This window comes from Carettochelys insculpta, chromosome 2 (genome assembly GCF_033958435.1).
Source record: "Carettochelys insculpta isolate YL-2023 chromosome 2, ASM3395843v1, whole genome shotgun sequence".
NCBI lineage: Eukaryota > Metazoa > Chordata > Testudines > Carettochelyidae > Carettochelys > Carettochelys insculpta.
In genome coordinates, this window is record NC_134138.1 from 178,706,668 (window position 1) to 178,720,404 (window position 13,737).

The 13,737-nt window shown below is 40.6% G+C and overlaps 1 protein-coding gene across 1 annotated transcript in view; it reads right to left on the reverse strand.

Moving 5' to 3' along the window:
• Positions 1 to 12,927, reverse strand: part of CNTNAP2 (contactin associated protein 2) — a 1,212,102-nt gene extending 1,199,175 nt beyond the window's left edge. The window contains exons 1-2 of the mRNA XM_074985481.1: positions 12,900 to 12,927; positions 12,606 to 12,716 (exon numbers count right to left, since the gene is read on the reverse strand). Coding sequence (XP_074841582.1) covers positions 12,606 to 12,716; positions 12,900 to 12,927 — 139 coding nt within the window. The remainder of the gene's footprint in view (positions 1 to 12,605; positions 12,717 to 12,899) is intronic.
• Positions 12,928 to 13,737: the final 810 nt, after the last annotated feature.

The following is a 13,737-nucleotide window of genomic DNA, read 5'->3' on the forward strand; positions in this document are numbered from 1 at the left end:
CTGTGTGAAGAAGAACTTCCTTTTATTTGTTTTAAACCTGAAGCCCATTCATTTATTTTGGTGTCTCCTAGTTCTTATATTATGGGAACAAGTAAATAACTTTTCCTTATTCACTTTCTCCACATCACTCATGATTTTATATATCACATCCCTTCTTAGTCCTAGTGTCTTTAATCTTTCTTCATATGGCACTTGTTCCAAACCCCTCATCATTTTTATTGCCCTTTTCTAATGCCAATATTTCTCTTTTGAGATGAGGAGACCATATCTGTATGCAGTATTCAAGATGTTGGCATACCATGGTTTTATATAAAGGCAATAAGATATTCTCAGTCTTATTCTCTATCCCGTTTTTCATGATTCCTACTATACTGTTCGTTTTTTCAACTGCCACGGCAAGCTGCATGGATGCTTTCAGAGAACTATCTATGATGATTTCAATATCTCTTTTTTGATTAATTGTAGCCAAATCAGCCTCCTCATATGTATAGTTGGGGTTATTTTTTCCAGTGTGCATTGCTTTACCCTTATCCACATTAACTTTCTTTTGCCTTTTTGTTGCTTAGTCACTTAGTTTTGTGATATCTTTTTGAAATTCTTCACAGTCTGCTTTGGTTTTAATGGTCACAAGCAGTTTAGTATCATCTGCAAACTTTGCCACCTCACTTGTAACCCTTTTATGCAGGATATGAACAAGTTCATATGAATAAGTTGACTAATATTGGTCCTAAGACTGGCCCTTGGGAAACACAGCTAGTGACCCCTCTTCATTCTGAAAAATTACCATTTGTTCCTACCCTTTGTTTCCTGTGTTTTAACCAATTCTCAATCCATGAAAGGATTTTCTCTTTTATCCCATGACAACTTAATTTATGTAAGAGCCTTTGGTGAGGGACCCTGTCAAAGGCTTTCTGGAAATTTAAGTACACTATAGATGCTGGATCCCCCTTATCCATATGTTTGCTGACCCCTTCAAAGAACTCTAATAGATTAAGATGTGATTTCCCAAACCATGTTGACTTTTGCCCAACAAATTGTGTTGTTCTGTGTGTCTGACAATTTATTATTTACTATTGTTTGAACTAATTTGCCCAGTAGTGAAGTTAGACTTACTCGTCCGTAATTCCCGAGATCATCTCTAGAGCCCTTTTTAAATATTGGCATTATGTTAACTATCTTCCAGTCATTGGGTACAGCAGCTGATTTAAAGGGTAGGTTACTAACCACAGTTAAGTTCCACAATTTCACATTTGCATTCTTTCAGCACTTTTGGGTGAATACCATCTGATCCCAGTGATTTGTTACTTTTAAGTTTATCAATAAGTTCCAAAATCTCCTCGAATGACACTTCTATCTGGGATAATTCCTTAGTTTGTCACCTACAAAGGATGGCTCAGGTTTGGGAATCTCCACCCTCAGCTGTGAAGACTGAAGTAAAGAATTCATTTAGTTTCTATTCAATTACTTTATTGTCTTTGAGTGCTCCTTTTATATCTGGATTGTGCAGGGGCCTCTGTGGTTGTTTAGCAAGCTTTCTGCTTCTGAGATGTGCACTGGCCTTGTAAACCCAGGGTTGTGAGTACAAACCTTGAGAGGGCGGGGGGGGGGCGGTTTGTAGAGTCTGGGGCAAGTCAGATTGAAAAAAAAAAGTCAGGGATGGTGATAGGTCGATTCTGATGTATTAATGTCAATTAATGGAGATTTATGGTTAATTGAGTGCTGAATAACAGCTCTTTTACTGTATATCTTTTGTTCAGATGGGGCAACCAGACATGCACACAATATGGAAGGTATGAGATTTTATCTCTCTTTTTCCAAAGGATTTCTAACATTGTGTTCGCTTATTTAATTGCTATTGGACATGGAGTAGAGGTTTTCAGAGGGTTATCCATGAAGAATATGGATATGTTTCTAGAGTGGTATTTTAAGATAGAAATCCATTTAGAGGGTATTAGTAAAGCACATAAAGCAGTGAATATATTTCTGGGAGATTGAGAACTGTTCAAAATGTGATTTACTTCTCTTTTCTCATTCATGATTACATAATTCAGGTATACCATTTTCTAGAGTCAATTTATTGAGTTTGTTGTTGTTGTTTTGGTAATCTGTAACAGAACAGTTTTGTGGGTGCTGGTTCTAGATTTACAAAGATTTTATTCAACCTAATAATGGGCTCAATATACAGAGAAAGATATAACATGATCCAATAGCTGGAAGCAAAACAAATTCAGACTGGAAATAACTCAAATATCTTTAACAGTGAGGCTGTGTCTATACTTGCATTCCTCTTTCTAAAGAGGCATGCAAATGAAGGAATCCAAAAATGCAAATAAGGTGCAGATTTACATATCTGGTGCCCTATTTGCATACTCTTCTTTTGAAAGAGCTTCTTTCAAAAGCAGAAAAGCAGTGTAGACGTGGCTCTTTCGAAATTAAACCCCATCTTCAAAAGAACCCTTTTATCCCTTTTTTTTATGGGAAGAAGGGTTCTTTCGAACATGGGGTTTACTTTCGAAAAAGCTGCATCTACACTGTTTTTCTTCTTTCAAAAGAAGAATATGCAATTGCAGACCAGATAAGTAAATCTGCACCTCATTTACATTTTCGATTTCCTCATTTGCATGCCTCTTTTGAAAGTGCAATGCGAGTGTAGACACAGCCTGAGAGTAATTAAGCTCTGCAACAACTTTTCAAGGATTATTGTGGACTCTCCATCACTGAATTTAAAATCAAGACTAGAAAGTTCTGCTTTAGACATTACATGGGGGAAGATCTATGGCCACTGTTATATGATATGAAACTTTGTATCTCCTAGCCCCACATGTGTGTTTATTTTCCTTTTTCCCTTCCCTGCTTTCTTTCCTATACCTCTCCTTGTTCATTCTGGCTATTAGAATGAAGCATCTATGCTAGAAGCATCTGACAACAGAAACTACTGTTCACAGGGAAATCTCGGCAGAACATCTGTCAACTTGCTCTGTTGACAGAGAACTGCCAGACTGTACTGCCCTCTGGTGACAGAAAGTGGAATGGCAACTCTGCAAGGAGGGCTGCCCCACAACTGGAAGCCCTCTCTGTCAACAGAAGTGTCTACACTGCACTTCTGTCAACAGTACTATGTTGACAGATTGTAATGCCTCAAATTTTGGAGGGGTGATATAAATCAGACATCAGGAACGGTAATGTACAGAAGCCCGTGGGAGAGCACTTCAATTTCCCTGGACACTCAGTAACAGATTTAAGGGTGGCAGTCCTGAAAAAGAAATTTCAAAAGTCAAATGGAGAGAGAAGTCTCTGAGCCGCAATTTGTTTGCAAATTTGACTCCATTAACCAAGGATTAAACAGAGACTGGGAGTGGCTTGCAGCTTACAAAAGGAGCTTCTCTGCCCTAGGTGTTAACATCTCCACATTAGACTGACAATGGGCCATATCCCCCCATCTTATCTGACCTGTTTTTCCTCCCTTCATACAGACTACTGATAATGGGCCTTTTCCACCCTGACTGAATAGACCATGTCAGCTCTGGCCCTCCCTTTTACTGGGACCCCACTCTTTAAATACCCCTCTGACACCACCCCCCCATCATGCATCTGATGAAGAGAGTCTTTGCCCACAAAAGCCTATGCTCCAAAATGTCTGTTAGTCTATAAGGTGCCACAGGACTTCTTGCTGTTCTTGAAGTAAATGCAGAGTTCTGTCAGGAATCTATCAACAAAACTCTCTCGTGCAGACCCAACCTCTGTCTAATAAATGTCTGTGTTAGTTGGCCATGTTTTGTATGCTGCTCAGAACTGTGACTAAAGAAGTAGTTAAAAAGCAATGTCACAACAACACATTAGGGCTAGAAGTTGATAAGTCTTGGAGAAGCTTGGAAGATAGTGGCTATGTCTACACTAGCCCCAAACTTCAAAATTTCGAAGTTTACTAATGAAGTGCTGAAATACATATTCAGCACCTCATTAGCATGCAGGGCGGCCGCAGCACTTCGAAATTGACGCGGCTTGCCACCACACAGCTCGTCCCGACAGGGCTCCTTTTCGAAAGGACCCTGCCTACTTCGAAGTCCCCTTATTCCTATCTGCTCACAGGAATAAGGGGACTTCGAAGTAGGCGGGGTCCTTTCGAAAAGGAGCCCCGTGGGGACGAGTCGCGCGGCGGCGAGCTGCATCAATTTCGAAGTGCCGCAGCTGCCCCGCATGCTAATGAGGTGCTGAATATGTATTTCAGCACTTCATTAGTAAACTTCAAAATGGCTATTTGCATGGCCATTTTGAAGTTTGGGGCTAGTGTAGACATAGCCATTGTGATGTGTGTGTGTTTCTCATGCAAGAAGGCTACAATAAGAATCAACACAAGAAACAGAAATAGTGTACTGTTCTTTATTCTCCCCATTCTTTTGCATTTGTCTTGCTACATCTTCTATCAAACAGGACAAGATTTTAAACTAACTTTTCTCTCTTTGTCAGAAAGGACAGTTATTGCCATATCAAACACAGTCAACACAAGATTTATTCTTCGAAAAATTCGACAGTTAAAGAGAAGGGAAACAAAAGATGTTAAAATGAATGCTTTACTCAGTACTTAAAGCATTTAAATGTTGACTCCCACCACCCCACTTCTTTACTTTATATTTAACAAAAGCTTTTGGGGGACATTTATTGTATTCATATTAATATAAGAGATTGTACCAATTATTCACATCAAAGCCTCAGACCCACATAAAAGAGCCTTGGGGCATAAGTTTCATGGTGCTCAAGACACTCAGCCTTATTTTAAACAAGACTAGTAGTCAACTCATTTGTACAGAGAACTGTGCCAAATTCTAATCCAAACTTGTTTTTTCAGTAAAAAATGCAGTCAGCAACACCCAAAGATTTTCATTTGTATAAATTTTACAAAATTGTGATCCAAAAATATCAATACATAAATATATCCCACACTGATAATGTTAAAATGAAAATTAATTTTATTAACATTTATATTTAATTTTGAAATTTCCTTGAATTACATAAATTATAAAATCAAACGATACTAAAAAGTGAAATGAAACATTTCATTTCAGCTTGAACAAAGCTTTTCACTAAACCCAAGTCTTTTCTTTAACTTTCTGATTCACTGAAAAATTCGTAAAATTTCATTTTCAGTTTGGCTTGAAATAATTCCTCCATCCCATCCTTTTTTTTTTTTTGAATTGCCAGAAAAACTGAAACATTTGCTGAACTATATTTATACAGCTATGTAATTGCCGCACATTTGTTTCCCAGCTAGCATTCTTTCATACATCTACAAAAAACTGTCCTTTACAATAAGCTTCAGATTTTGTCTACATCCTGTCTCTGAATACAGGTAAGGTAAGCAATGGGGGAAGACAAAGACATAACTAGGTTCTAGGAGAGCCTGGAGGGCACAGAGAAGGACATGTCTCTGAAATTTGAGTTTTCAAATTCTATCATCCAACCAAATTTAGTGAGGTTGGTTTAATTACATCCCCTCTGAACAAAAGTGTAAGCACCAGTTCATAAATCCCTTCCTGAACCAAGTCTTGCAGAGCTGTAACATTTAGGCATGAAGTTTCCCTGACTATTAAGAAAAAACAAATCTCATATGCATACACCAAGATAGCTTAGGATTCAGGCTCGTGCTATTCGAGTAGATATCAAAACAAAAAGCAGTCAAGTAGCACTTTAAAGACTAGCAAAATAGTTTATTAGGTGAGCTTTCGTGGGACAGACCCACTCCTTCAGAACATAGCCAGACCAGAACAGACTCAATACTTAAGACACAGAGAACCAAAAACAGTAAGCAAGGAGGACAAATCAGAAAAAGATAATCAAGGTGAGCAAATCAGAGAGTGGAGGGGTGGGGGGAAGATCAAGAATTAGATTGAGTTAAGTATGTAGACGAGCCCCTATAGTGATTCAGAAAGTTCACATCATGATTTAAACCATGTATTAATGTTCCGAATTTGAATATAAATGTTTTTGGTTCTCTGTGTCTTAAATATTGAGTCTGTTCTAGTCTGGATATGGTCTGAAGAAGTGGGTCTGTCCCACGAAAGCTCACCTAATAAACTATTTTGCTAGTCTTTAAAGTGCTACTTGACTGCTTTTTGTTTTGATAGTGTATAGACTAGCACGGCTTACTCTCTGTTACCATTCAACATGCAAGGCGCTACATTTAGCCGTTTGGAATGGAGATCCATCAACTACATGAAAAAACTCGCCCAGATCCAGACAGACATCATCTTTCTCTCCAAATGCAAGAAAATTGATGTTATACCCAAGTGACTGGCAGTGAAAAACCCATTACAATCAACATACTACACTGACTACAGTGAACATCTATGCAACACGCTTTCCAAGAAACTGAGGAACCACTTGATCAAAATCCTTTACAATAAACAAAAGATGATCAAAAATGAACTCTCTGAACTTGAAATTATCATCAACGAACAGGCATCCACACAAGACCCCACAGCACGAAACTTTACCAGTGCCAGACAAAATATTTATAAAACACACTTCCTCTTTCTACAAAAAAGAAAAGAGAATAAATTTTCTTCATTACTTCATTCCTCAGGATACTTCAACCACAATAACAGTAGCTCAACCAACAACATTGTTAATCTCTCAAACTACCAACTCAGCCCCGCAGAGGAGTCTCTCTTATCCCGGGGTCTTTCCTTCTGCCCTACTTCCCCCATGAACTTAATACAATTCTGTGGGGACCTTGAAGCCTTCTTTCACTGCCTCTGCCTAAAGAAATTTTTCCAGCACACCTATGAACAACAGTCTGAATCTCTCGACCCCTACCAACAACAAAAGAAGAAGAACTCTATGTGGACTCCCCCTGAGGGTCGTAGTGAAAGTCTGGACTTCTACGTACAGTGCTTCCGCAACCGTGCTCAGTCTGACATTATACACAAACAATGCCAAATGAGACACAATCTCAACTATGCTGAATGCTATGCTGTCCAGAGTCTCAAAAATAACTAAGACATCATAATCAAACCAGCTGACAAAGGGGGTGCTGTTGTCATCCTGAATAAGTCAGACTATGAACAGCAGGCAGCCAGACAACTCTCCAACACCACATTTTACAGACCTCTCTCCGCTGATCCCACTTTGGAATTCCAAAGGAAATTACAACAACTACTGAAGGAACTCCCGGCTGCTACTCGGGACCTCATTAACTCAGACACTCCATCTGAGCCGCAGCCTGGATTATTCTATTTACTTCCCAAAATCCACAAACCTGGAAACCCTGGACGCCCTATCATTTCAGGTATTGGCACCCTTACCACCGGCCTATCCAGTTACGTGGACTCCCTCCTCAAACCCTATGCCACCAATGCTCCCAGCTATATCCGAGATACCACCGACTTCCTGAGGAAAGTAAAAAACATTGGAAAAGTTCCTGATAACGCCATCCTTGCCACAATGAATGTAGAGGCTCTGTACACTAATATTCCACATAAAGACGGATTACAAGCAATCAGGAACACCATCCCTGATGCCACCACAGCCAATCTGGTGTCTGACCTCTGTAACTTTGTTCTCACACACAATCATTTCCGTTTTGGGGACAATTTACACCTCCAGATTAGTGGAACTGCTATGGGCACCCGCATTGCCCCACAATATGCTAATATATTCATGGCTGACCTGGAACAACGATTCCTCAGCTCTCGTCCCCTATTACCACTCCTCTACTTAAGATACATTGATGACATCTTTATGATTTGGACCCATGGTACAGAGGCTCTAGAAGAATTCCACAGAGACTTTAACAATCTACACCCCACCATCAACTTATGCCTTGATTACAACATGCAAGAGATACATTTCCTGGACACTACAGTAGTAATCAAGGATGGCCTGATCAGTACCACACTGTACCGAAAACCTATGGATCGCTATACTTATCTACAGCCTTCTAGTTTCCATCCTGCACACGTGACTAGATCCATTGTTTACAGTCAAGCTCTTACATATAATCACATTTGCTCTGATCCAACTGACAGAGACCAAAAACTACAAGATCTTTACCAAATATTCATAAACCTGAATTACCCACCAGGAGAAGTAAAAATACAAATCGACAGGGCTAGACACATACCCAGAAACCAGCTACTCCAAGATCGGCCCAAAAAAGCCAAGAACAGAACACCACTGGTCATCACTTACAGCCCCCAACTCAGACCACTGCAACGAATTATTAAAGACCTACAACCTATTCTTAATCAGGATGCTACACTCCAGAAGGCCCTGGGTGACATGCCTGTTCTCTCCTACAGACAACCTCCCAACCTCATGAGGATCCTCACTAACAGCCACAGTCTATACCCCAGGAACACCAGTCCTGGAACCTTTCCCTGCAACAAAGCCCGCTGCCAGCTTTGTCCACATATCTTCTCTGGAAATACCATCACTGGACCTAACCAGGTTACTCGCAGAATCATGGGCACTTTCCCATGCTCCTCTACTAACATCATATATGCCATCATGTGCCAACAATGCCCAGATGCTTTGTATATTGGACAAGCTTCTAACACCCTTAGACAAAGGATCAATGGGCACAAAACAGACATGAAAACACTCCAGATCCACAAACCAGTTAGTCAACATTTTAATGGAATGGGGCATTCTGTCAATGACCTCAAGGCATGTGTGTTACTGAAAAGAAATTATCGCTCCTTTGTAGAAAGGGAAGCGGACGAACTGACATTTATATTCAAATTCCGAACATTAATACATGGTTTAAATCATGATGTGAACTTTCTGAATCACTATAGGGGCTCGTCTACATACTTAACTCAATCTAATTCTTGATCTTCCCCCCCACCCCTCCACTCTCTGATTTGCTCACCTTGATTATCTTTTTCTGATTTGTCCTCCTTGTTTACTGTTTTTGGTTCTCTGTGTCTTAGATATTGAGTCTGTTCTGGTCTGGATATGGTCTGAAGAAGTGGGTCTGTCCCATGAAAGCTCACCTAATAAACTATTTTGCTAGTCTTTAAAGTGCTACTTGACTGCTTTTTGTTTTGATAGTGTATAGACTAGCACAGCTTACTCTCTGTTAGTATTCGAGTTGATGGTAGACTTAGTACCATTTGTTCGGACCACAAGATATTTAAAGACAATTAAACAAAGTTGTACAGTGGCAGGTGAAACATTTCATATTAGTTATGAGGATATTGTTTGAATTAAATAGTGAAAATTCAGCATACAAGGCAAGTGGGGTTCAGATCTTTTAGAGGCTAGTATTTTCAGGTGTATGTTTCCTTAAAATGCTTTTAGGTTTTGAATTATTTTTGTTTTTTCCTTTTTTTCACGTAATGATTCAGCAATAGAAGATTATTTCTTCAAGACAGTGTACTTGACTGCGGAGGCCCATTTGTCAGTAATGGTACTATGCAGCAACAAATTTCTGTATTCCCTTAAAGCTAATTTGATTAGTGATATCTCTAATTAGTGTATTCATAAAATAATTCACCATAGCAACTGAGTTATTTCCCCTTAGCTCTAGATATAGCGACAGAAACAGTGTAAATCACCTCCTTTGCTCCTATCTGAGGAGTGTGACAATCAAAGGGGTACCCATGCTAGTCTATATCTGCAAACACAACAAGAAACCCTGTGGTACCTTAAAGACCAACAGATTTTTGGAGCATAACCTTTCATGGGCAAAGACCCATTTCATTAGATCGTCATCAGGTCTTTGCCCATGAAAGCTTATGCTACAAAATCTGTTAGTCTATAAGATACCATAGGACTTCTCATTGTGTTTGTGACTATCAGGGTTCAGATGCTCCAAATATAGAACAAGAAATCTGCACACCAAAGATAAGCAACTCAGTCAACTGGCTATATTCATGGACGTATTAATGTCAATTAATTAAGATTTATGGTTAATTGAGTGCTGAATAACAGCTCTTTTACTAAGTATCTTTTGTTCAGGTGGGGCAACCTGACATGCACACAATATTGAAGGTATGGGATTTTATCTCTCCTTTTCAAAAGGGTTTCTAGCATTCTGTTTGCTTATTTGATTACCATTGGACATGAAGTAGAGGTTTTCAGAGAGTTATCCATGAAGACTCCAAAATGTTTCTAAAGAGGAAACAGCTAATTTTGATTGCATAATTTCGTATGTATAGCTGGGATGATTCTTCCAATGCATATCGTTTTGCACTTATCAACACAGCCTTTTGTCTGCCATATTGTTGCCCAGTCAACTAGTTTTCTGAGATTTTTTTGTAACTTTCTTGCAGAGAGATTGCAACTTAACTGTTTTGAGTATTCTGAATTGCTTCCAAACTTTGCTGCCCCACTGTTTCTGCTCTTTTCTAGATCATTGATCTATATGTTCAACACCTATTGTCCCAGTATAGTTCCTTGGGACATTCTTCTATTTGCCACTTTTCATTAAGAAAGATAATTATTTATTTCTACCATTTGTTTCATATCATTTGACCAGTCACTGATCCACAAGAGGCCCTTTCCTTTTACCCATGATAGCTTACTGAAATTAAGAGATTTTGATGAAAAATCTGTTTTAAAGAGGACCACTAAATTAATGGAATGAGATTGAAACTGAGGAGAAAAAAACCTGTCTCACAAAACTAAAAAAGGAGGAAGACTCTCTTTTTTCTTAATAAGCATCAACCATAATGCCAGAAGAAAGTGGGTGGAGGAACAGAGGAAACAAAATTGAAAACATGATTGGATTTCAGATTTATCATCTAGAAATGGAGGACCAGTATCTAAGCAGGGTGCTGTCAGGGAAACATTAAATCCCCTCTAGAACAGAGAGGGCACCTTGGCAAACTGTTCAGAGGCAATAGGAAACCAGTGATGGAAAAGGAAATTTAGCCAATAGAGACCTCATAAAGCTTAGCTTGGGTCTTTAGGTATATTCTCTGTATAACTTGCATGCATTTTTCCTTTCCTAATTCATGAGATTTCTGTTAAATAAGCTTTTTGTTTATATGTATTGAAAGGGGGTCCCTAGTATGCAATGTATGTGAATACAAATGTGAACAGATAACTGAGGGTGTATTTCAAGGGTGATGAATTGGGGGAACATTTCAGTTTGTTAATTAAGAACTGAAAGAGAATGACTGGGAGAGGCTGGACTGAAAAGGGCTGTTTACTTTTTAAGGAGTAAAAAGACTGGTGAAGTTCAACAAGGACAAGCGCAGAGTCCTGCACTTGGGACAGAATAATCCCAAGCACTGTTACAGGCTTGTGCTTGACTGGTTAAGTGGCAGTAAAGCAGAAAAGGACCTGGGGATTACAGTGGATGAGAGGCTGGATATGAGTCAACAGTGACCAGCATCTGATGAAGTGAGTCTGTGCTCACGAAAGCTCATGCTCAAAACTTTTGTTAGTCTATAAGGTTCCACAGGACCCTTCGTTGCTGTTACAGATCCAGACTAACACGGCTACCCCTCCGATACAGTGTACCCTTGTGGCCCAGAAGGCTAATGGCATAATGGGGTGTATTACGGGGAGCATTTCCAGCAGATCTAGAGAAGCTGTTATTCCCATCTATTCAGCACTGGGGAGACCATATCTGGAGTAATGCATCCAGTTCTGGGCCCCCTAGTATAAAAAACACATGGATGCATTGGAGAGGGCCTAGCAGAAGGCAGCCAGAATGATTAGAGGGCTGGAGAGCATGACCTTCGAGAAGAGGCTGAGGGATCTGAGCTTATTTAGTTTGTGGAAGAGAAGAGTGAGCAGCAATTTAATAGCAGCCTTCAACTTCCTGAAGGGGAGCATTATAAGGAAGATTGAGAGAGGCTGTTCTCCGTGGCGACAGAGGGCAGAAGGAGGAGAAATGTTCTCATGTTACACTGGGGGAGATCTAGCTTGGATATTAGGAAAAAAATTATTTCACTAGGAGGATGGTGAAGCACTAGAATTGGTTACGTAGAGAGGTGGTGGAATCTCCATCTTTTTGTGTGTCCTGGCTGGAAAAAAGTCTTGGCTGGGAAGATTTAGTCATGGTTGTTCCTGCTTTGTGCAGGGAGCTGCATGCAATGACCTCTTGACCCTAGCATTCTACGATTCTATGGTAGAAGCCAGGGTGAAGCCTTATGCTTGTAGTTTGGCTTCTGGCATCAGAGCTTTAAGACACAGAAGTGTGGCATTAAGCAATGCAAAGTTATATGGCAGACAGAGACAGCATTCCTTATTGGATGGGGTGATTCCCAAAAATTCAGAGCAGGGAAGGCTGAGGTAATTGTCTGGCTGTCTCATGATCATGAAGATCCTGGTTTGGAGGATGAAAAGGTGTGAGGATGTCTGTCCCTCTGATTTTGACCTCCCTTTTTTCTAGTCAAGGTGATTTAACATTGTTTCAGTTGCCAGGACCTTATCCTTTAAACATTGATAGCAAATATTTCCCTGTTGACTGGTAAAAGACTGAAATTATATTGCATTTGGGAAAACAGAATTTCCTAACTTACAGAACACATTTCATCAGACAACTGAAGGATCATTTAGGAACATGTTCATAAAGGAACATTTATTTCATATGAAATAGATATTGTATTTGCTGTAAGTTTATGAGGGTTCGGAAGGAGAGATGTTTTTACCTCCTCTTTTGTTTAGCTTTGCATATCCTGGTGCATAGCTACTACTCATCGATGATGAAGTGCTGAAGGAGGAGTGGGATAATGCCGAGACCAGTGGTTCATCACATTTTTCTGAAAGACAAAAAATATATATATATATATATTATTTCTATGTTGCTGTTTAAACATGTCAGACACACTAGAGAGAATCTACCTTGTACACCTTTTCTAATTTGAGTGACCAGATGTCCTATTTTCAAAGGCCAGTCCTGTATTTAAAACTTTCTGCAAGTGTCCCTACTCTTCCATCAGTACTGGTGGGTCCCACTCGCCAGCTGCCCATCCACCAGTGGTGCATGTGTGTAGCGAGAGTGGTTCAGTGGCTGATGACAGGTTTGGGAGTGCAAGGCTCGTGGGTAGGCACCACTGCAGCCTGTGGGGTCAACCACTTGCTCTGCTAGTCCATCAGTACAATCCCCACTATGGCGCTTCCTTTTGGTCTGCTAGCCCGCTTCACCCTCTGTCCTGCTTCCAGCCAGCACTGGCTACGTCCTGCAGTGGTTGATGAGCATGGGCTGGCAGCAGCTGGTTATGTGTCACCTCTTCTGCCCACCCACTGGCCCTTTACATGTCTCCCTTCTTACTGTTCTCACCCCTCACTCTCCCAGCACTGCTGCTTCTTCACATCCCCCTGGCAGGGTGTATTCCTTTCCCAGCACTGCGCAGAGGACCAGACCCAGTCAGATCATTCAGCAAATTATCACCATGTTTGGCAGGCTCCTTCCTTTTCCCTCTGCCTCTGGCGAGGCTAGCACCCAGGAAAACCTCAAGACCTTCTAGGCAGGGTGCTGGCCAGAAAGAGCCAAGTCCTGCATGTGCCAAAGTTTCACATAGCACTGGCATGGGGAAGTGTCTCTGCCCCTCAGCTAAGCTCCACAGTGGCTGGGAAGAAGCTATTTTCAGACTGTTTGCACCCCATCTCTGCAGGCCTTACAGTGGCTCCCTCAAACAAGTGCATAGTGCCCTCTTCATCCACTCTCTCTGCCACAGGTGCTGCCCCACGGGTCTGCCACAGGTGCTGCCCCACGGGTCTGCAGTCTGCAGGACTGCAACCCTCCCCTCCTGAGCCACCCTTCTCAATGTATTCACTGAA